Source organism: Vulpes lagopus, chromosome 9 (assembly GCF_018345385.1).
Source record: "Vulpes lagopus strain Blue_001 chromosome 9, ASM1834538v1, whole genome shotgun sequence".
NCBI lineage: Eukaryota > Metazoa > Chordata > Mammalia > Carnivora > Canidae > Vulpes > Vulpes lagopus.
The window spans coordinates 18,697,810-18,723,105 of NC_054832.1; the positions used below are offsets into that span (position 1 = coordinate 18,697,810).

Genomic DNA, 25,296 nt, shown 5'->3' on the forward strand with positions numbered 1-25,296 from the left:
TGGGCATCAGCTTCTTCCTATGTGAAATGAGTTGTTGTGAGCCATAAACATGGTTGGTCATTCATAGACAGTTCATAAGTGTCTATGAATTACCAATGAATGTTTCCTGTTATTCACAGTTTTGGTTAAAGGAGGAATAAATGTCCCTATGGTAGTAATGAGTTTACCACTATCATATGTCTTACAATGTGAAATATTTATCTGTGCTGTATCTTTCCAAGTGGCAATATAATTAATTTTTCATCATAGTAGAGAAATGCACATATCGCTAAGATTTAGTAATTCCAGTGCTCCTTGCCCTACTTCTTGGTTTTGGCAAACAAATCATTATTGAACAGTTTAGAGTTGAAGGTATTTCATTCACAGTATGAAAGTGCCATGTATTTCTAAGTTCTGGTAGAGTATTCATTCCAAGTATAATCCACTTATGAATCTGCCATTCCATGAACTCTGGGTATGATTCACTGAAATATGTCTTAATGTTTGTAAATGATTGTTGGACTAGAAGGAACTATTTCTGAGAAGTAATTAGTATAGTATATAGTTTAATGTGGGTGGACTTTCTTAAAGCAGAACACCCATTTAAAAAGAATTTGAGGGTATTACCCAAGAATAGAAAAGAAAGGAAGTCTTTTTTTTTTTTTTATACTTGACAAATAGAATACACTGCTGTAATGGTTTAAGTTTGTTTTTCGGTTCTGTTTCTGTTATTATAGGTAGCATATTAGACTATAAATCTTTGATTATTTTATATCAGAGCCCTCTTGAGCTTGCTCAGGTCACAAATCCTGCATGACTTGTAGGCTTATCCTAAAAGGTAATATATTTTAGATAAGCATTATCTGTTGAACAAAAAAGGAAAAGGAGTGAAAAGTTTGGAGCCTAATAGAAAGTAAAGCACTTATATTTTTCCATGCAGAAATACTTTGAACTCTTTGGTTCAAGATATCTGGCTCCATCTGCTGCTGTTTCCACAACACGTTTGTATGGAGGAAAACCTGGATGGCCAGGTCAATGAACAGTGAGAGTGTTCAGTCTCTAATTCATAGCCAGGATTTCCCATTTCACAATACTAATCTCATGGGGTAGTTGTGTGTATTAAGCCAGGTACTATATTTATAGCTTCTTATTAAAAAATTGTACCATAAATGGTTTCTCCTTTTCTCATTTCCAACCAAGGCAGACCTTCTAGCAGCAAAGAGAACAAGTACAGAGGGAACTGGCAGATGTGTAACACCCTAGAATCATTTTAGGGGTGGCAATCTTAGTGATATTTTCCTATGTTCCAAATTATCCCTATCTCCACCATCTTCCCCTCACCCCACTTTCTTGACCGATGGCCCAGGACCAAGCATAGGGCAAAAGTAAAGCTCAAAGCTCAGAAAGGAAGTAGCCATTGAACTGAACAGATGATTTAAACCCTTCCTCCTGTTCTAAAACACTATCTCTGTTCTAAGATCTAATCTAGGAACAGGAAAGATGAGGGAGGAGGTTGTGGGTGTTGTGAACGGAAAGCTCAAACTAAACAGGAAGCTTATTGGGTTATTCAAGCACCAATGTAGTTTAGCTAAGGGATTACAGGCTTCGTGTCAGACCAATCTGGCTTATGCTTCTGACTCCTCCACAAATGGCAACGTGGAACATATCCTGACCTCCCTAAGTCTCGGTGTCTGCAACTGTTAAATGGGGCTAATGACACATAACTCATATATTTTCTACAAATATTCAGCTGGAGAATATATAGCACATATTCAGAAATGTTCTAAAAGGCAACTTTGCCTGAGTACAGAGATGAACTTCAAAATAATTGCCAGAAAATATTTTAAGGCATATTTGCCTTCCCTTAGAGAAGAATCTAAACCATAAATCTTTATGGCTCATGCAAGGGACAAACCATTGTTTGTAGTAGAACACTGGAACCCAAAACCAGAGTTTTAACAAGCCGGGGGCAAGCAGCCTGAAAAATATCTCAGATCAATTTTGTGACTCATGATATTGCTAATATGGTGATATGGTTTGCTTATTCTGGGTATTAAATTCAATGGTATTGTATAGGCTGAAATAGTACTTGAAATATATCAATGTAGATAACACATTTAATATTGTAAAATTTGAAAAAAAATCATTAAAGTTTTTTATTGCCCTAAGGCAGAGTCAATCAAAAATGCCACTGAGGCAAGGTCCCCCAGTTCCCCCAGACCAAAGCTGTACTGTCTTCTGTATGTATTGTTGGACTTGGTTTACTAATATTTTGTTTAAAATTTTGCACTTATATTTATGAGTGAAATGAGTTTGCAGTTTTCCGTTCTGAAATTTTCTTTGATTTCATTATTAACATTATATTAGCTCCACAGTTTAAATTGTGGGAGGTTGTCTTTGTTTCCTCAAATAGTTTGAGTAGGAGTTGAATGCTCTGTCTTTGAAAATTTGGTAGAGTTCACTGATAACATCTGGTTCAGGTGTTTTCTTTGTGGGAAGAATATTAACCAGTGTTTCCATTCCAGGTGTTATAGGATTAGCCATGTTTCTTATTTCTACTTAGGTCAGTTTTAGTAAGTTTATTTTTTCCTAGGAATTTGTGCATTTCATCTAAGTCTTCAAATTTATTATCATAAATCTGTCAAAAGTGTTACTTTATTATCTTTTAAATCTCTTTTCTATCTGTTATTTCCCCTTCTGTCTATCTAGAATACTGATTTTCTGGGGCATCTGGTTAGCTCAGTCAGTTAAATGTCTGACTCTTGATTTCAGGTTATTATCTTGGGGTTGTGAGATCAAGCCCCATGTAGGGCTCCATGTTGGGCATGGAGTCTGCTTAAAATTCTCCCTCTCCATCTCTCTCTCTCAATCTCTCTCTCTCTCTCTCTCTCTCTCTCCCCTCCTCTACCCGTCCCCTACTAAAAAAAATACTGGTTTTTCTGTTACCATTTTAATTTCATCATCTACTCCAGGGGATTTTCTGCTTTCTTTGGTTTTTCCTATGCTACCTTTAGATTTTTCCCTTATGACAGATATGGAATATTGATAAGTTGAATTTTGATACGACGATTAGAGAATGTTTATTAGTTTAACCCCCTCATATCCATAGATTTTTCCCCCCCAGCTTTCATAGCAACTCATCACTCATTAGTAATTTAACCTATGTCTCCATGACACTGAACCAGTTGCATTGTTACAGCTGTGGATATGAGATTTCTTAGATGAGATATTAGATTTAGAACCTGAGGGATCCAATTCCAGGGCTGCTGCTTCATGGAGGTAAGATATTTAAACTCTGTGAAGCTCAGAGTTTAATGTTAATAAATTCTTTTATTGTTAAATTTTCCTATGGGTCTATTTATTATAAAACGTTGTATCTCTTCTCTGATGTTCATCATCATCCCCTCTAGACTTCTTTAAAAAGCAAAGCAAACAAACAACAAAAAACAAGCTCTTCTATCTTGATTGTTCAGAGTCCAATGAAGCTTCTGGAGGTTTACAGGAGAAACATGTAAGGTTTTATTCTCCAAGCTCTGACAGGCAGATCCAAGAAGCTCGCTTGCGTAGGCCTCTCCCCTGCCATCCTGATCTACTTCTTACAGTTCTTGGCAATTACTCTCCTCAAAGAATTACAAACAAGGCCAAGCTACATTTGGCCTTTAGGAGAAAATCCAACACAACAGGTGTGTTCTGTAGGCATCGTTCTGTGGAGGAAGGTGTGTTTGGGTGTACACAGTACATGTACTTGGCAGGGGGGGAAGAATTTGGTGGGGAAAGTTGTTAGGCTGTTACCTCCTGAGCCATGGAAGTCTCAAGCAAGTAAGTATAGCCAGATTCTTACAAGAGTTTTAGTTTATGCATTGTTCTGTGGAGATGACAGTGGGCAGGAAATGAGATTGTGCACATGAAAGTGTTTTAAACTGTCATGCACTTTTAAAATAGCAGGTGTTTATAATATTGACTAGCGTGGGGGACCCTGATGTTACAGAGTCCGTTCCCACCATCTCCTTCCCTCCATATGCCTGTATGATTGCTTTGGGTCTGCAGCATATCTGAGCTATGATTAAAAAAAAAAAATCTCAGACCTGGCCTGAGTCTGCCCTTGCTAATGATATTTTGTTTACTTAATGTGGTTTCCTTTGGAAAAGCTTTATGACTCTGGGCTTCTGCCACTGAAAAGTAGCTGCAAATTTACTGAGCCTGAGTTTGATTTGCAGGATGTTTTCATCAAGCTACACCTGGAATAATAGAGGTTTATTTTCCAGAGTTGCCTGTAAGGAGGGAGTGAGAGCAGTGCTTCCTGCCTTTTGACGTAAAGTCCTATTCACATAGGATCTTCTGTATAAGAAAGAGTAAAAATAATATTAGGGCTTGAGTATTTAGACATCCTTTCTACCCGTTACTCACTTCCTGTCTTCAGATGTTAGAGGATAGCTGTTAAAATAGTTACTGTATTTTCCCAAGGAGGAGAAATTATGCCTATTTGCTTGGTGAGGAGCTTATAGCAAATTGTTGAGGGATCAAGTCTGTAGACATCAGAATCTATGTCCTCTTGGCACTTGCTAATATCTGATGAAAACACTTTAGGCTATTTGTGTGTGTGCTGAATTATATTCAAAGGCAACTCCCAGGTTTTAGGTTTATGCCTTTTCTGGTTGGCATGATCATAAAATTCTTAGAACCAGGAACTTGTAAGTCTAACTGATCACCCATCTTGCAGAGTCTAGTCCCACTGAATACAGAATATGGGCTTAATTTATATGTAGTGAATAAATAATGAAGTGATACTTTCAAGCATTGATGATTTTGACAGCTTCTATAGTTAAGAAAGATTGATTGGTGTTTGCAATTCATTTTCTCATTTCAATCTCAGAACAACCACAATAATAACAACAACAACAGCAGCAATGACAACGTAATAGTAATAGTTCAGTGTGAGTGCCAAGTATGTGCCAGGCACTGTTCTAAGAGCTTTGCATACATTTTTGAAAAATATTTATTTATTTGAGAGAGAGAGAGAGAGAGAGATGCAGGGCTCTGTCTCCTGACCTGTAGATCATGACCTGAACCAAAAACATGAGTTGGACTCTCTCACCCAACTGAGCCACCCAGGTGGCCCTGTATAAATTTTAAAATTTATTTAATCCTCATAATAATTCTTTGAAATAGGTCCTATTATTATCAGCTGAGGAAACTGAGAAACGGAGAGATGGCATACCTTACTCAAAGAAGCCCAGCTTGGAAGTAGAAGATTTGGGATTTAAACTTCAATCCCTTGGCTCCAGAGCTCATTTATTGAAGTACTACATTGTATGGCCTCTCTAAGGAATTCATTGTGTTCCTCATTTTACAGGTGAGGATTCTAAGACTCAGGAAGCTATCCCCATATCATGTAACTAATATGTAGCCAATAGGCACAGAAGAATGAAGAACTGGACAGCAGGATTTTACGTGGTTTACTATCATGACCTGTACTCACTGTAATTGAGTCTTTGGAGTAGACAGCTTAGGCACCCACTTTCCAGAAGGAACATGGAACATGATAACTGGAAGGGATTTTAGATACAATCTGTCCTTCCACAGGGTAGACAAATCCTTTCTGCAACATGGGACATAACTCATCTGGTTTATGTTTGAAATGTCGCTAGCAATAGGGAACTCCCTACCTCAGAATGTTTTTCTACACTGAGCTCAAATTTTACCCCTGTAATTTGTATTCACTAGCTGTGGCTCTACTCAACAGTTATGAAGAGTGGGTGTAGCCCAACCCACCACTTTTTAGGTCCCATAAATCTCTTTCCTAGGCTAACTCCTGATAATGGTAACTAACCCTTTTGATATTTACTATGCCAAGTTCCCTATACATTTTTTAAAAATATTTTTTTATTTATTCTTGAGAGGCACACAGAGAGAGGCAGAGACATAGGCAGAGGGAGAAGCAGGCACCCTGTGGGGAGTCTGATGCAGGACTCCATCCCCAGACCCTGGGACCATGCCCTGAGCCGAAGGCAGACGCTCAACCACTGAGCCACCCAGGCATCCCTCCCTATACATTTTTTTACTTGTATTAACCCACTTCATCCTCACAATAATCCTCTGAGATAGATGAAAGAATTAACACATGAGGAAACTAAATAATTTGCATAAGACCACTGAACTCAGCTATAGAAGAGCTTGGAATTGGATGGCAGCAATCAGACTCCAGACTCTTTCCTTCTGTGCTTTCAGGTCTCTCATTTAATTTGTTTTCTTTGTTTCTTGAACCTTTCGACAACCTGGTCATCCTTCTTACCCTCATTTAAACATTGTTCAATCTGGGGAGCCCGGGTGGCATAATCAATTGGGCATCCCACTCTTGGTTTCAACTTAGGTCTGATCTCAGGGTTGTGGGATCAAGCTCCACATCTGGCTCCGTGCTCAGCATAAAGTTTGCTTGGGTTTCTCTCTCCCTCTCCCTCTTTACCTCCGCTACCCCACCCCCCATATGCACACACACACACACACACGCACACACACACACTCTAAAATAAAAATAAATAAATCTTAAGCATTGTCCAACCTATGTAGGTTTCAGGTATGGGCCAACCAGAGTGATAAAGAGGGGAACTGTCCTCTCCTCTGCTGATCACCATACTCCTGTCAGTGGAGCCTAATGTCCTATTTATTATGGCAACCATAGTCATGGGAATCCTTAGGACTTTCCTTCATATTAACTATAATACAGTTCTTCTATCCTACATGTTACAGAGATGCTTATTTTGTATATACAATGACAGAATGTTCCATCTTATTCCTATTATAGTTCTTTTTTGAGAGGAAGACTGTATGAAACTCTTAAAATCTTAGTTTTGTCATTTAATGCACTGGGTGTCTCTTCCAGCTTTATCTAGGGACCTGATGTAGTAAAAGCAACATCTGTTTGCCTGTCACACATTAAGTTCATCCATTACCACCTTTGGTCTCTGAGAGAATGTAGACCAGGAGCCCTATAACATCTGGATGCCAATCTCCTTTTTAATCTGGCTTATCTTTCTCTTTATTGAAAGCAAAACACTTATGTATTATTAGTTATATGATATTTAATATGCTTTGTGTATCTCTGCAGAGTAGGACCATGATCAGTGAATACAAATGATAGGTATAAGATTTGGGTTCGATATGAGAAAAGGAATATATGGAAAACATTTTAGACAAAATGATGTATTACAAGCATGATTTCTAAAATGTTCATGGTTGGACAAACAGGACTCAGGCATGAGCATTTGGCCATGTGTGGAGGCAGTGTTGAGCTCATTCATTTTCTAGTATTCAGGACTGGATGCTTTGGAGCTGGACTTCTTCAGTCTAGGTCCCCGCTCTGCCAGTCACTGCCCTGAGCTCTTGGGCAGGTCTCCCAAGTCTCCATGCCACACTCACCTTGCTTGTGAGGTGGGCATAATAATAAACCTACTTCATGGACTTGCTTTTAAATAAGCTACTATACCTCAGACATTTTAAAATGGGGCCCAATATATAGTAAGTAGTCAATAATTGCTAGTTATTGTTACTTTTCTAAAGTTCTCGGGTCAGATCAGGCCCACTGCCTGTTTCTGTAAAGAAAATATCATTGCCAGACTGATTGGTTTGCATGTTTTCTGTGGCTCTTTCATTCTAGAATGGAATACTTGTGACAGAGCTTCGAAGGTCCACAAAACCCCCCAAATTTTTTGTCTTGCATTTTGCAGAAAAAGCTTGCTAACCCCCATTCTACAGGACAGAGGACATGGCTTTCTGACCTTCATCTGTTTTGTCTTGAAACTTTGGACAAGTGACAGATCCTCTCTGGCCTCTGCTGCACAGTTATAAGACTCCTCCTCAAGAACAAATCTGTGAAAAATTCTGTCTTGGAGATCCTATTAATGTCATTCATTTTCTCAACAATTCCATATTTTACAGCTGGGCGTTGTGTTAATTGCTTACATATAGATGTGAATACCAGGTTTTCCTTTTTTCTGATGCTAATGAGCACTTACTATGTGCTAGACACAGTTCTGAGCCCTGTGTGTGTGAAGTCATTTGCTCCACCAGCAGCTCTGAGATGGGCCCTGCTATTTATCCCCATTTTACAGATGGACAAATGGAAGTATTGAAAGATGAAGGAAATGTAACCTCCCAGTTAACTGCCTGCCATAGGCGGCAGAGGCGAGATTTGAAACTATGTTAAGTGGGATGCCTGGGTGGCTCAGTGGTTGAGTGTCTGCCTTCAGCTCAGGTTATGATCCCAGGGTCCTGGGATTGACTCCCACATCGGGCTTCCTGTGAGGAGCCTGCTTCTCCCTCTGACTGTGTCTCTACCTCTCTTTCTGTGTCTCTCATGAATAAAATCTTTTTTTAAAAAAAAAGATAAATGATATAAACTGATTCCAGAGTCTAGACTGTTTTAACTTCTACTGTAAAGCATTCACTCAACTCTGAGCACCTTATGATTCCACCAGAGAAGCCTCTGGACAAATAACTTTGATGTGTAAGTGCTTAAATCTAAGATCACGAACACAGTGCTTTGCATGGTGAAGCCATCCTCATAATGTTTATGTCCTGATGCTACTGATACCAGTGGATGTCACAAGACATGGTTGGAGCTTAAGGAAGGCGTATCTGGGGGTGCCTGTGTGGCTTGGTCCGTTAGTTATCTGCCTTCGACTCAGGTCATGATCCCAGGGTCCTGGGATCAAGCCCCGCGTCAGGCTCCCTGCTTAGCAGGGAGTCTACCTCTCCCTCCCCCTCTGCCCTTCTGCAACCTCTCCCCTGCTTGTGCATGTGTGCTGTCTCTCAAATAAATAAATAAATAAATAAACAAATAAATAAATAAATAAATAAAATCTGTGTACATATATAAAAAAAAGGAATGCATATCTGGAGGACTTAAGAAGAAGGTTTTACCTGAACTGAGACAGGATGAAGAGAAGAAAGTTTTCCAGGAAGGTTTCCATGCAGAAGGAACCACATGTGCAAAGAAGAGAGGCAGGAGAGAGCATGGCATGTTCTGAGAATTTCTTTATGGCTGGCATGTATCTGAACTGTGGAGACCGTGTGAGAGTCAGTCAGCTGAGATGACAATACGAGTGGGCAGGGGCCAGCTGGCGAGTGGCTCTGTGGGAACTGGGACAGACCCCAGTCCTCTGGTGCGTGTCTCTTTCAGAGCAGTGCCCTATATTTATCTATTTGTCTAATGTCTCCACCCTGCCCCCATGCACATGTATGTACACCTCAGTGCAGGCACCTCAAGGGCAGCCACCTGGTCTGTCTTGTTTATTGGGGTAACTCCAACACTCAGAGCCCTGCCCACATCAGAAACTCATTAAATGTTTGTTGTATTAATGGATAACCAAACCAGTCAGGGTGTTTCTGAGTGTTGGTAGGACTCATGGGATAGGATACTCTCCTTGGGTCTCTGGAGGCTTCTCTTGGGCAATAATCTTGCTTCGTTGAAGAATCAAGGCAGATGACATCAAATAACTGTACTATCTAAAATCGAATAAGTTTGGGGTGGCTCAGTCAGTTAAACATCTGCATTCATCTCAGGTCATGATCCCAAGGTCCTAGGATTGAGCCCCGCATTGGGCTCCTGGCTCAGTGGAGAGTCTGTTTCTCCTTCTGTCCCTCCCCTCTGCTCATGCTCTCTCTGGCTTTCTTTCTCTTTCAAATAAATAAATAAAATCTAAAAAAATAAAATAAAATAGGGTAATTTTGAGATCAGTTTTTAATAGGCCAATTATTACTCAGCCAATCAATAACCAGTTTATCTTACTCCTGATGCCACATATTAATACTCAGTACCCTCATCCAGAATGTCCTTATGACTTCACAAGAACCTTTGGGCCATCCTTCAAATGTCTCTTAAAATCGGACCTTAAAGGACTCCCCTCCCTGCCCCCACTTCCCTGGGCAAAATGGAAGAGAAAGAAATTTTGTTAAGTGAATAAAAACAATGGCTCTTCTAGACAACTCTGCCAAACCAAAGAAAAAGTAACTAGAATACATAATCTCAGCATAGACTTGCTGTCACATTTGTCAGATGGCCATAGAGTTTGGTAAGAAGTCAGAAGATGCATCTACCTAAGGACCAAATATGTAGCACACATTTTAACAGAGCTATTTGTTGGTGAAGACACAAGAGCAAGATGAGGTAAGAAAAAGTGGTTTTTGTTTTGTTTTGTTTTGTATTTAACATCAGAAAAGACAGCTTCCCAAGCAATTATAGAATGTTGGAAGGGTAAGGAAAATGAGGTCTGGGAGGGGAACGTGACTTGCCTGGGGCTGGAGAGCTAGTTAGTGCAGAGCTGGAACTGTGACCCTCCCTGGTCCCTGACTCCCACGGCCAATTCTCTTTCCACCTCACTACTCCGCCTCCTGAGATGTTAGCTATACCTTCCAAGAAGCTTGTATTACTTCTTTCATCATTTCTTGGCCCTTTTGGAACTGTTGAGGGTCTCCATCTGCTTCTTTCCTGTCTGAAATGACCTACGAATAAGCCATTAAGGGAAAGTCTCACATTGCGTTTTGTCAGCAAATCCCACTGTCACCAACCTGTCCCCAGCCTGAAAGTTTCACTCATGGCCCGAATACCCAGATTTCTTGCCTCCAGCTGGTCCCCTCTCCCCTTAATCACATTAGTGAATGCACATTTTTGAGTTCATATCCCCCAGAGTAATGAAATACCTTTTTTCCTTCCTGTAATCTGGAAATCCGTTTTTGTTTTTGTTTTTGTTGTTATTTTTAAGAAGAAGACTTGCACATGTCAGAAGGACTTGCTGGCTCCTCAGAAACCAGCCTGGTAGGAGAGCTGATTGGATTTGCCTAAAGCATTTCCTCATTAGTAGCCCGTGTGTGCTTCTCCTTTCAAATGTCATCTGGCCGCCTCAACAAAGATTTAATTGTGGCAACTTGGGGCCTTTGCAAACTTGGGCTTTGCTGAAGGTTCTTTCGAAAGCTTCACAACTGCTCTCCCTTGAGATGACAAACCAGAAACATATTGAAAGTGACTTGGTGGATTATTGGTTTGAAGACCCCTCCTTCCCGCTCTCCTCCCACCACCCCCCCCCCTTTTTCTTTTTTTGCAAGTGAAGATTGGAATTTTAATTGCTCAACCACAGTTTTTAATTCATGATGCCCAGAAAGGGCATGGTTTATTAATTAGTTCTGATTATGAGCACCCTGAACTGGGTCCTGGCTGCTTCTTGATCGGTTTCAACAGCTCTTTGCCTGAAATTACTGTCTGTAAGCACACGGAGGTGTAATTATGCAAACACTAGCTGTTCAGTTCTGGCAGGTTAAACCCTCTGTTATGCATACATATTACAATGTCTTAAAAGGCATTTATTGAAATGCCATAGTTTAATAGTTTAGGCTTACAAAATCAAGCTCTCTTATGTTACAGGCAATAGCCGCTTAATTGGATGTTTTCTCCTAGTGCATAAAAATGTTGGCTTAAATACACACACGCATACACACACATTCAATTAATTAAGAAAAAAAAAAAGTGTGAGAAGCAGAATTACTTCGTAGTTAAAAGCAAGAACTGTGGAGCCAGGCTGACTGGATTGGACTCGTGCTCCTGCCTATGCTTGCACTGTAATCTGGGGATATGACTTAACCCTTTTCTGTCACTGCATCCTTGGTAAAATGAGGATGATTGCAGTGCTCCTGTCATAGAATTGTTGTGATGTCCTAATGAGTTAATACATTTAAAAAAAAACATCACTTAGCAGAGTTCATGGAATCTAGTCATTGCGCTTTTTACTGATCTCTCCAACACACACTTATTTGCACTCATGTGTCATAAAATCTAGTTGTGATGGGCTGAATTAGGGATCTCTTTGAGTGGTAGAAATAGAGTTGTCTCCTAGTGTCTAGACTCTTCTTCCACAGTCATAGCTTCCTTCCTCCACCAGTTTTTAGCTGGGTTGGCACCAGGTTGTCCAGAGCTAAGAGTTAACATTTCTTTTCCCTCTAGAAATGGGCCATGTGGCTAAATTCTGGTCGATGGTTTATAAGCAGATATGGTGTGTCAGCTTCTGAAGAGTGTTCTTAAGGGAGGAAGCAGGGTGTGTCCTTCGCTTCTTCCTCCCGTTGATGGGAATTTGGTCGTCATGGTTGGGACTCAAGCAGCCATCTTGGATGATCAGATGGCAGGCTAGAGACCAGAGCAGGGAGAGGCCAGGGGGCTGCGCCTCTGACGACCTCAGGGAGTGAAGCTGTCCTGGAAGTCCCTTTCTTTTGCTCTAGACTTTTAGTAAAAGAAAAACGAACCTTTGTATCATTTAATACACTGTAATTTGGGACACCTATTGCAGTCAGATCCCTTCTCTGGGTAGGCAACACTTTACCCTCCCTGAATTAGACCATCCTCTCATTATTTTTAGGGCAATGTATAGAAATCTCAAGAGGCCAAGGCACAAAGAACCATGCAAAGGTTTCGTACACGCTTTGTTTTCTGTGGGAGGCACTGCTTTACCACACCCAGGCATGGCCACCTTGTTCTTACTCTCTGCTTGAAGGGAGAAGGGACTTAGCCCCAGGCCTCATTTGATGATTGGAGAGGGACTGCTTGATGGTGGAATTATGTTCATAACTGATGACCAAGCCTTGTAGCAAAGAATATTCTGACAATTTTATTGCTTCCTCTGGACCAGAAAATATGGGCCCTCGGAGATCTAATGGCAATGTTCTGTTGCTTTCTTTGTTATACGCAAAAACAAGTTTCTCCATTTTCTCTTTTCTATACATATCAATGAGAAGCAAGACCCTTGAACAAAAGGGCTTTATGCAGGGATGTGTTAATGTTACCTGTTCTTCCTCAAGACTGATATGGAAACGGTTCAGTGATTTCCTTATTCAGGAAAGGTGATGATAATCTCGTTGTTTCCTTGGGTTTTTGTTTTGTTTTGTTTTGTCTTTCCCCCTTGAAAATGCGAACTTGTTTTCTGGTGGTGCCAGAGATCTCTGGACTCATTTAGGGATTTGGCTGACTCTTCCTCACAAAACTAGTGGAAGGGAGAGGTGATGTCCCAAGCTCTCAGAAGAAACCTGGATTCTAAGGAGAGGTTTAGTCTACCTGAGGTTGAAAGCAGGATGACCCCATCGCTTTGTCTTGATGGAGAGGAACACAGGTGTTTATCAAAATTAAGTCCGGTTTCTTGAAGTCATGGGTCATTGTCTTTCCTTCAGGACAATCCTTAGCGTCTGTCACATTCTGTCTTTCCTTCTGGGGCTCCATTTAGACATTCATTAGACCTTCTCACTTCATCCTCCACATCTCTATTCCATATTTTCCATTTTTAGAAATATTTTTGTGCTATATTCTGTATAATCTCCTTTGATCTACAATTCATTCACTAATTTCTTCTTTTGATATGTCCACCTTTTGAAGTTTTAATTCTGGTTTATTTATTATAGTTATATATTATATAGCAGTAACTTTACCAATCTGTTAAGTCATTTTTTAAAAAATATTCTCTGGAAGGAGGGCCTGAGAGGTTTAGTTGGTTGTGCATCTGACTCTTGATTTGGGCTCAGGTCATGATCTTAAGGTTGTAAGATCGAGTTCCATGTTGGGCTCCATGCTCAGTGGGGAGTCTGCTTGGGATTCTCACTTTCCTTCCTTTCTCTTTGCCCCTCCCCTCCTGCATGTGTGCTCTCTCACTCTCTCTCAAATAAATAAATAAATCTTATAAAAAGATTCTCCTGGAAGATTCTTCCAGACTTTAGTTTGTTTCTTTACACGTGGTAAACTTATTTATTGCTTTGTAGTTTGTGTTAGGACTGACACTGCTATCAGTTATTTTTACTAGTTCTTGCTTATGATACCTTGTTTCTATGTGTGCCACATTTTCTTAGATTTTATGCTGTTCATTGTCCTTGAAAATGATTCATAGGACTCTTTGAAGCCTAGAATGAAATTGCCTTCCTCCAGAAGGGATTCGCATTTGATTTTGCCAGCCCCCTAGAGACTCGTCTAGTTTGGGACCTCCTTAAACCTAGTTTAAGATTGACACAAGAACTCACCTCATCTACTCACTTCCCTTCCCCCTTTAGCAAGCTTACAATATTTTTAAACGGGGACTTTTTTTTTTTATCATCACTCATGTACAGCAGTCCTCAGTATATGATGAATGACTGATTTTGGATGAATGAATAATCTTTAAATTATCATACCTACCTTGTTAAATCATTTGCTCTGTGTTTACTTTCAGTTGGTCACTTAAAAGGATTACTATTTTGAATATCATTTCCAATCCTTTCTTCAAGGCATGGCTATGTCTTCTCACCTTCATAAATTCCCCAAGTTCTGTGCCACCCAGGAAGTGGTTACTTGGTAAATATTGGCTTCTGGGCTAGGACTTGCCATATTCTCCATGCTTCTACCCATGAGTGCATCAAACCACACATTTCTGGGACACCTCACACTTTCCATGAGTATTTTGAGTATTGCTCAGGGTACCTCTGGCAGTAACTATGACTCTGTGATTAGTGGACCTACCTCTAATATTTTTTTCCTGAGTACACCTGATCTTACTTTGCCAGAGTTCTCTCTATAGCTAACCTCTGATCTTGTTATCCTCTCACTCATAGACTAAGACCTCTATGGCTATGGAATAAAGTCCAAACCTATTAGCTTGTCATTTTGCCTCTGTTATCTAGGTGAGGTAGCCAGACTTCATTAAAGAATGTGATCTCAGGGCCCCTGGTTGGCTCAGTGGTTGAGCGTCTCCCTTTGACTCAGGTCCTGACCTCAGGGTCCTGGCATCGAGTCCCACATCAGGCTCCCCACAGGGAGCCTGCCTCTCCCTCTGCCTGTGTCTCCGCCTTTCTCTCTGTGTCTCTCATGAGTAAATAAATTTAAAAATCTTAAAAAAAAAAAAAGAAGAATATGATCTCTGGGAAGTCAAACTCCAGCTCCACCATTTACCAGCCACATAAGCTAAACCTCTGTGTCTTATTGTGCTGATGTGTAAAAATAATTCTAGTCTTGCAAAGGATAACATATGTAAAGCTCCTAGTGTCCATCAAAATAAGAATAGCCCTACAAGACATTTCGTTCTAGCCAGCTCTGAAAGGAATAGCAACTTATTCTTTTATTGTTTGCAGATACATGGATACTCAAAAAGTGAAAGATCCCTTACCCATTTTTTTCTTCTGTACCTTAGTTGTCATATAAATACAGTAGTGCCCTGAATAGTCATTCTGAAGCTTAAATGTGGGAAAATATGTAGAGCACCTGGTTTCATACATTGTTAGGCATATAATAAATGGGAAAACATGTAGAGCACCTGTTTTCATACATTGTTAGGCATATAATAAATGTTCATTCTTTGTTTCCCTTCAAACTGAGGTTTAACTTTCCTTTGAGACTGCAGTACAATTTGTAAATCAGAGTACATTATACAAAAGAAGGGTTGTGATTCCTATCTCACTTTTTAATGTCCTGTTTACCCTTTAAGGCCAAGTTCAAATCACACCTACTTCATGAAGCATCTCTGGAATCTCATTTCCACCCCACTCCTCCCCTACTCCAGCCAGAATGATAATAATACAACCAAAGGAGAGTCTTCAAACCATCTCAGCTGATACTTGAATTTCCTATATATAATAAGTACCAGTCTATAATGTACAAAGCTAAGTGGTGTTCTAGCTTCTACTAAAACATTTTTAGAAATAAAAAAATCCAATGTCTTCAAAATAGGTCTATTTACTCCAGCTTTGGATGGCTTAAATCTCTCCCCCTATGTTTTCTGCATTTGTTCTCAGGTATGTCTGTGTTCCTCTTTAAATGTATTGCCCACAAATAAACAATTTTCCTTAAAATACCCTGTCCATGAATGCCCTTTCTTCTTCTGTAACTGCAGCTTGTGCTAACAGGTTTGTGGTGACCGTGGAGCTGTTTTCTCCCAATTGCACTTATATTCAGTTAAAAGCCTGAAATCTTCTCTTCAAATATGTGTTGGTACTAAATGGCGTCTCTGTCTTGAATTAGTATGACTATTTTTGATACGTATGGTTGAGATCGCTAGTATCTTGTCAGTATTGCCTGCATCTTGGTGTGTTTGGCCTGATTAAATTGCTGTGAACCTAACTTGTCACTCATACTCCCTAGAAACTGAATCTTTTCCTTGTGAGTTCTTCCAGCAGACTTTATTCCTGTTATAACACTCAGCTAGCTCATTCTGTTTTGTGCCATAGTTTATGTATTATATTATGTCACCATCTTAGGTGGGGTTCCCAAGAAGCAGAGCCTCTGTCTGGGGGCTCAAGCAGCAGCTCTTTTGTTGGGTCAAAGCCATTTTCCAGGGCAGGTGGGCAGCTAAGGGTTGTTCTCAGCCAACACATAGCAGCTAGGAAATATGTGCTTAGGCTGATGGAAAGGATCTGATGGGACCCAGCAGCATTCACTAGTCACCTGTGATTTTGGATTCTGGAGTATGGAAACTGCCTATTGCTTGTTTTTAGTCTCTGGAAACCTGGCTCCATGTCTTGTGCAGTAAAGGTGTTAGTTTGTGGACTTGAATCATCAAAGATCTGGAGTAAATGTTCTCTAGTTTGTACCCATTCCAGTCCACTGCCATTTGTAAAAACAGGTACTGGTAAGGAACTTAGCCACATCCGCCCCCCACCCCACCCCCAGACCCCAACCCCAAAGCAGCACAGAACCAAACTGTGCAAATGGCAGAGAGAAGGATGCGGAAGTTTATATTGCATGTTCCAAGAATCTAGTTGCCCTGTCAATACAAAAACTGTCTAAGGACCAAATGCTTAAATTCAGAATAGGCAAATAACTTCTTAAGACTGAGGAAACACATCAAAGAGCAGAATTTCAGTCTGCTCCACTCAGCCTTTGAACTATTTTTTTTTAATTCTACAAAAGTAATATGCACATATTGGCTAAACATAAAGATGGTATGAAAGGGTAATAAATGAATAGTAAAGTCTATCTCTCCATCAGCTTGACTTTTATATTTCCACCCCCCACAGCTAACTGCTGTTCACATTTTCTTATGTCCCTATCCAGAAATAGTTGTATATATGCAAGCCTATGGTATTTATGATTTATATACAAAAGATGACAGTATGTGTACTCCTCTCTACCATTTTTTTAAAACTGATAATAGATCTTGTAGGTCTTTCCACATCAACACATCTGTATCTATCTCATTTTTTTAAATGACTGTGTAAAGGTCTTTCACTTTGTTTTTCTTATGGACATTTTGGTTGGTCCTAGCTTACAGAAGGTATTTTTGCTCTTACAGATTTTTCCCATTGCAAAATAAGTGTACTTTTATGTGAGGGTTATTTTGTTGTTTTTTTGCATATATGTTCTTAGCACTATTAACTGAAAAGCCTGTTCTTGCTCCTGAATAGGGACGTGGTTAGAGAATGTGGCTACCAGATTCCCTACTTGCATATCGAACAATTATGTGCCTTTACGCCTACGTTATGCTTTCTCCTCTGCCCACTTGTCTTTCAGTCTCTTCCTCAGAATGCAACTTAAAATCAGAAAAGATAAAAGTTGTCATCATTGAAAAAAGCTGAAAGTAATTCTCAAGTTCAGGTCATCGTCGTACAAGTTCTAAATACGACTTTGGTATAGAATGTAAATAACAGAAAAACTGTTTTGAGAGGAACAGAAATTGTGACTCTTGTTCAGAATTTAAGAGGTTCGGTATTAAAAGCTCGTCTGATGCAAGTCTGAAAAACGCAATCAGGCTTTCCAGAAATTCAGCCGCAATGTATTTAAGAGCCCTGTTGTTGTCTTTTTCCTTGCAGTGAAGTACATGCGAGAAGCCACCCCCTATGTGAAGAAAGGCTCCCCGGTATCAGAGATTGGCTGGGAAACGCCTCCACCCGAATCCCCTCGGCTAGGGGCCAGCTCCTCAGACCCCCTGTCATCACAGCCCTGCTCCTTCCATAGAGATCGGAAGAGCATCCCCCTCAAGATGTGCTATGTCACCCGGAGTATGGCCTCTGCTGACCCTGAGAACAGGTAAAGGGCCTGAGATCTCCATATCTCAGCCATGTGTTGGCCGCTGAGGTTGCCAGGGCTGTGCTTGTGTTCTGAAAACACTCAACAATTTCCAGAGAATAGCCTGAGAGGGCCCCGCTGAAATAATGCATGTCTTCAAGCCAGGCCTCCTTTCCTCTCTTCCTCTACCCTTCTTCCTTTCTTTTATCCTCATGACTAATCTGTGTGCTCAGCTTTGGTTCTGGGAAGAGTTGAAGAATTGGAGTCAGAATTCAGGTGCCTTCCCTAGGACCACCATTGCTAGTGTATGTGGCTTTGCGCAAGTTTGTCAAACCAACAAACCTCAGTTTTGTCATCTGTAAAATGGGAATAATCAAAACGGATACCTCATTGAGCTGGAAATCCATGTGAAGTGCGGATTTCACACCCGCAGGAAAACCTTCAAGAATATAAGGTTTAATAATATTTAGGATTAATGTTAGGGAGTAGTAAGCACATCAGCTCCCCTGGACGTCATGCCCTCAGCTGTGTACTTGGAAGTTTTCACGAGAGGATCCTTAATGCAGTTTTCTGCTCCAAACCTCTCTTTATGCCCAAGAGAGAAAAAGGAGTGGCTTTGATCCAACCCTGGAGTGTTATTTCTCAAAGCCTGTACATGATTTCTCATGCAACGGGGGAGAGATAGCCCCCAATCCATGGTGATTATAAGAAGTCTAGCAAGACGAGCAAATATTTGGGGTCCCTGTTCCCCCAGATATCTGACTTTAACTCATCTGAGCAGAAAACATCTCTTTGGGAGGAAAATAAGAAATATGTAGAGGAGAAGGAGAGGAATTGAGCCAGCAAATGGGGAATCTTGGTGATCTTGGCATCTACATTCAAATGCTAAAAATAGGGACAGCTCTACTGGCCCTTATTTGTAACATGTGTGGGACAGCTGCAACCCACCCGAGTAGGATGTATTTGGCCACGTTCTGAGTTGCTTGCTGATGGGGAAAAGCCAAAGGGAAGGGGAGGAAGTTGCCTCCTTGGCTCAGAGCTCAAAGCTTTTTTCGTTCTCTTCCTAATAAGCTCGCTCAGAAAGCTGCTAGCCTTTCTGATTCTAGCAGCTGCAGGATCTAGCCGGCTCGCCTCCCATACCAGTTATGTCTGCACAGGGATCAGAGCTGTGGTGGTAGGAGACAGAGGGGTGTATCAGCCAGAGAGGAGTCAGTGCAGGCAGACTAGAGAGGTGGCAGGATTATTCCCCGAGCCACTCCAGCCTGTTCTCTGTTTCGTTCCACTTGATTTCTGCTGATTTCCTGGGTTCGCAATTGATGTTCTGGTTACTCTGGGCTTGATCTTTCCTGGTCTCTTAGCTGCCCAATCAGACAAGTCCTTTCGTCCAAAAGTCTGATGTCTAAGGTGTTAGATCTGGTGCATTCATAATTTATCGAGTGCTTCTCTTATGCTGGGCATTGTGCTAATTACTTCAGACCAGAGACTGCAAAGTGGCAGCCGACAGGTGTACCCATCCCACAGATACGGTCTGTCTAGTGTTGTAAAGAAATTTGAATTATTTACCACATTGAGTCTTTGTGGGAAATCTCACACTAGAAAGCCAGATTTCTCCTTTTCTAGAAAAACAGAAAGATGTAGTGATACCGTCAGGTCCACGTTGCTGCAGGCAGGTTTCTAACCTGCAGGAGTCCAGTAGAGGCTTCTTGTACAAGGGAATGGACTCTCCTCATCGCTCCTATTGTCATACAGGTGGGGCATTCTATTAGTTACCGCCTGGTCCTTGAAACTGTAACCCTGCCTGGTCCTCTTAACAGCCCCCTGAGTTTCACTTTGTCTCCATTTTGTAGGTAAATGGAGGTTCCCCTCTTATATAAGTTCCAAACATCATAGAGCTAATACTTGGTTTTGCTGGGTTTCAAATGCAGGCCTGTCCTGTGGGTGACAGTGTCAGTTTGCCATGACTAGAAAAATGCAAACAGGAGAGACTAGGAAATATGGAATATTGTAGAAGAGATTCATGTCTGGGGAGAGAGTTTAAGTCAATGATTTCTAGGCTTCTTTCCAGCTGTGGACTGTGGACTGCAGCTATCACTTCCTCCTAAGTGACCGAATTCCATTTTAAAGAATATTTTGGGAGACATCAGGCCTTCAAACATTGGAGACTTCATCTGTCAAGCCAGAGAGGGAATGCATTCTTTAAACTTTTACATCAGTGGTCTTGGAGTCCACCACTGATGGGGTGGTGCAGAAGAGCCTCTCCCGCCAGGGTGTGAGAACCACAGGGCAGGATTGAAGACGGGAATCCAGCTAGGTCAGAGGATCCAGGTGGGGACTTGAGTCCAGACGGACCCAGAACTACTGATAATGAGATTGACCTTTGACAGTGTGTACATATATCAGATCACCATGCTATATACCTTAAATATCTTAAGGTTTTGTTAAATATACCTCAGTAAGGCTGGGGGCAAAAAAAGATCATGGTTTTAGGTGAGTCTTGACCCTGGTTGAGGAAGAGAAGAAAAAGAAAAAAGGAAACAAATGTTTTACAGTATGGGGACTGTAAAATGGGGACTCTGCAAAACCCAACTTCATGCTGGACCCAAGACACACGTAGCCCACAGTGATTTTAAGAGGCACAACCCACAGAGATGGGCAAAGCATACAAGGCAAATGCAAACTAACAACACTGACAAAAGGTACCAGTACCTTTTGATTTTGATATATGAATGGGTAAAATGCAGACCAGAAGCACAAAACAGGACAAGGGACTGGTTGATGCTAAAGGTGAGTGCACAAGGGGCATTCACCAGTTGTGACTGCACACCAGATACCACAGCAGGGGCCTTTATAGCAGAAACCATAGACGATGCAGGAATAGAAATGTTCTAATAGTAGGTAATTCAGCGTACTCTCAGCCCAAGTGGACAAAAATCGGTAAAGATAGAAAAGACCCAAACCACGTAATTAGTACGGGAAATCTGGATACATCACAAACTTTCTACACTGATGATAAAGAATACCCTTTCCTTTCAAATCCAGGGTAGAACATTGGCGAAATTAACTTCAGGTTAGCTCACAAAAAAAAAAAAAAAAAAAAAAAATGCAGTAGATTCCATTGAGGTAGGGATGCTGTAGAGAACGTTATCTGATGATAGTGGAATATAAGTAGAAAACTATTTGCAAAACTGAAGCACAGAAAACCTTTCTTCTTGGGTTTTTAAAAGCTCTCTATGAAATATCTCTTGGGTCAAAGAGGAAATAGAAACTGAAATTGTAGCATTTCTTAAAAAGTGAAGATAATGCATTTATTAAACATGAAAGAGAAAGAAGGAGAAAGGGAGAGGCGGCTCTGCTAGATCCTCGATGGAATCTTAGTTCTGCCACTTAGGTGTGAATTTAAGCAGCAAGTATCTCGTTTGATCTAAATAACACCCCTTGGGGGTCGATATTCTAATCTCTATTGTGTAGACAACGAAGTGTAGTTCAGAAATGAGAGTTGAAACAAATGGTAGATCTGGGGTTCCAACACGAAGCCCACTTTCTTAATCATGATACCCCATTGCCTGTGCCTTTCACTACTGGGAGAACAGCTCATCTGAACTGTAGTGCCATGGCCAGGAGTTCATGGGCTCCTGGATGCCAACTGAGAACAGACGACAAGTGCCACAGCATCTTGGGGCTAATCCCCTCAGTTGGTGACACACAGCTACTTAGAGTTTGCATTAAAAACCCTAATGTTCAATTTCTCAAATAGAAACAGCCATAGAACAGCAGGGAGGATTGCTACTCTTTCTGTGGAAAAGGTCACCCAGCAGGCACTGAATCCACAAGAATATGTCACTGCTAGTGGTTGTCAATGATTACAACACTTTTTAAAAAATTCTGCTGCATAAATATCTTGTTGTTCATATTCAGCTCTTGGCTGCCCTAGTCCAGGGCTATGTCCCCAGTCCTCCAGACTCTTTGGACATATTCCCTTCCAGATGTTTCATTTCTGGCTTGCTCCTTCCCCACCCTACATCCAGCTAGCCAAGGGAAGGTGAAACACTCAAAATTTATCCATTTGCTCAAGATGGTGCCCTGTCACCTTCAGCAATCTCAAAACTCCCTAGTATTATGTAAAAACCTTACAAGGTTCTGGCTCTTCCCTAAATGTCCAGTTCCTCCCATCTCATCATTTATGCCCAGCCACCCTTAAATAATTCACATCCCTGACAACTTCCTAGATACCTTTTAAAATTCAGCGTAGGTGAGGCACTGGTCCCACTATGCCTTGTGTGTAGATCTGTCCCTGATGGCCCTTTATTATGACTTGAGATTTTTTTCTTATGTGCCTACTTAGTTCTGAAAGTCATTAAGACCCTTGGGGTCTGGAACACCCATGTTATCATTTTAAAATCCCAGCTTTCTAGGACATTGCTTGATACGAAGCAGGCATTCAAAAATATATGATATGTTAATGATGAATGGCATATTTATCTGTCCATTTTTGGTACTTTTAGCTTCTCAAACTTTAAAACCTTGGGAATAAAAGAACAAATAAAAACACAGTTCTATCCTGCCAGGCTTAGCAAACTTAAGTAAACCGGAACAACCCATTCGTGAAGACTGACTGGGTAAAAGCAGATGGACCCTTATGGGTAGCATATGAAGCTTTTGTCATGACTAGGTGCTCTGGTAACAGACTCTATTGTAGATCTTCATGCTTAAATTATGAAGTGATGCATTATTACTATTTTCCTTTTTTAAGTTTTAAAAAGATTGTTATTTATTTATTTAGGAAAGAGAGAGAGAGAGAGAGAGAGAGAGAGAGAGAGAATGAGCAGGGGAGGAGCAGAGGGAGAGGAAGAAGCAAACTCCCCACTGCACACAGAGCCCAACTCAACTCGGGCCTCGATCCCAAGACCCTGAGGTCATGACCTGAGCTGAAGGCAGACACTTAACCAACTGAGCCACCCAGGCACCCCTGAACCTTGCTTGAAAAACTGCATTTCTGTTTACCATATACAAGTGAGAAATTCACAGAAGATGTTGTTGTGGTTTCAAATGGAGATGCTCCAGTCAGTCAGCACATAATGATTCAGAGGATATGATCTGATAATTCCTATAGGATATGGAGATATGTTGTCATAAAGTGCCCTCAGTGATGTCCAGTGCCCACGTTTCAGCCACAGAGGACCAAGAACATGATTAGTGGTGTGGTGACACTGGATCCATCTCTAAGGGGTGGACTCATAATAAGCAAAACAAATGCAGTTGTCAAGCAGATGTAAACACTCAACATAGGGCAGTATGGATGTCCTTCCATTGCAGACAGTCTGCATTACAAGGCAAATATAAAAATAAGTGGAATATCAGAACATCAAGTAACAAAAACAATATGGACTTTCAAGGCAGCCTAACCAATCAGTTCCCTTCTTGTGGGAAATTAAATTGTTGCCAAAGCTATCAATACAAGAGATGCTAACAAACCTTAAGAAGTGTATTTTAGACAAGGAATCTGAAAGTCACCCCTTCTGGGATCAGGAAAGCTTTGCCAAGGTGGCCATTATGGTAATTAATGCTTTACTGCAACCCCCATCTCCTTTGGGCTGCACTTAAATGGGCAGGGCTCCCCAAAGTAGATGGCTCCCCTCTTCTTCTGTTCACCCAGTATAGTCCTCATGGGGATCAGAACATCGGACTTAGTTTTAGCTCATCAAATTAAATCACTTTCTAGTCTTGGCTCATCAATGTTGCTCCCATATCATTTTGTTCTGAGTTTTAAGTCACCCTAAGTACTTTCGTTACACTTTTGTAAATATATGGCCTTTTGGCGACCACCAGAAAAGAGTAATCATCTTTCTAGTTTAGCTTTATTTCCTTCTTCACCCAGTGTTTGGGGGCACACTATTGTCCCCTTTACCCAAAGCTGATGTAGAGTTCTCAACCAAACTCTCTAACCTTGGAGTATATTGAAAAGGCCCCTCCAGGGATCCCTGGGTGGCGCAGCGCTTTGGCGCCTGCCTTTGGCCCAGGGCGCGATCCTGGAGACCCGGGATCGAATCCCACATCGGGCTCCCGGTGCATGGAGCCTGCTTCTCCCTCTGCCTGTGTCTCTGCCTGTCTCTCTCTCTTTGACTATCATAAATAAATAAAAATTAAAAAAAAAAAAAGAAAAGAAAAGGCCCCTCCATTAGTCCCTCCAGAAGGAAGATTCATGGGTTCTATCCATCTTCTCTCCACAGTAAATGCTTGCTTGTGAAAAGTGCTTCTCCTTTTCAGAGGCTCACAAAATGTGTACTTTCTTGGTTCTCTTTTCGTCATTCTTGGTTAGACACACCATTGTGGCCTCATAACTGCCAGCACACCGTGATTGACGTTGCATTTTGGAAACAAAGGGAAAATGTAAAATCGATTTACAACGGTGCTGTAATAGTAAATGGACACAATTTCAGTGTCTCAAACAGAAAAGGCTCAAATTAACCAACCACTCACTAATATCAGTGAGTAAAACTCTGGAGTTGAGGTTAGAAGGTAGGAGTTTTTTTTTTTTTTTTTTTTTTTTTTTTTATTTATGATAGTCACAGAGAGAGAAAGAGAGAGAGGCAGAGACACAGGCAGAGGGAGAAGCGGGCTCCATGCACTGGGAGCCCGATGTGGGATTCGATCCCGGGTCTCCAGGATCGCGCCCTGGGCCAAAGGCAGGCGCCAAACTGCTGTGCCACCCAGGGATCCCGAAGGTAGGAGTTTGAATCCCAGTTCTGTCACTCAGTCCCTTTCACTTTAGATAAATGACCAAATCTCTCGGATTCCCAGCTTCCTTATCTATAAAATGTGCTTGCTAAAACTGACCTGTTTAACTGTTGTGATGATTTGGTGCCAGTTTAGACATCCCCTAATTACTGGCAGCATAACTGTGCCATCAATGCAGCTTTCAATCAAAATATCCTCAGTCCTGGGTACAAGGGGAGGGAGGGCCTCCCCCTCCTCCCAGCAGACAGAAGTTTCCAGGTCATCTCCTCAAGCTGTTGAGCAGAGATTATTTTGTAAGACATTCTTTCACAGAGGTTTTTATCCTTTTGGGATTTCTGGCTCTCTGCAGGAAACTCGTTCCAGTTTCCCAAGTCTTGGGCTCTCAGAGTCTTAACTATCATGTATGTGTTGAACTCCAGGTCCTCAGCCCACCCCCCACTACTGACCTGCCATAACCCCTCTCTGCTCCACTTTCTAGGGATGCTTTATGATCTACTTGAATAATGCTCACCACCCTTGTTTTCAATGCTGCCCCCCTTTTTTTGACATCTAGGAGTTATCCTTTATTTTTTGCAACCTCAGTGGTA

At 41.2% G+C, this 25,296-nt stretch overlaps 1 protein-coding gene across 1 annotated transcript in view; it reads left to right on the forward strand.

Moving 5' to 3' along the window:
- The window catches only part of SNTB1 (syntrophin beta 1), a 231,022-nt gene that overhangs the window by 80,288 nt on the left and 125,438 nt on the right, over nt 1-25,296 (forward strand). Inside the window, exon 2 of the mRNA XM_041769285.1 lies at nt 17,779-17,995. Within this exon, the coding sequence (XP_041625219.1) occupies nt 17,779-17,995 (217 nt within the window). The remainder of the gene's footprint in view (nt 1-17,778; nt 17,996-25,296) is intronic.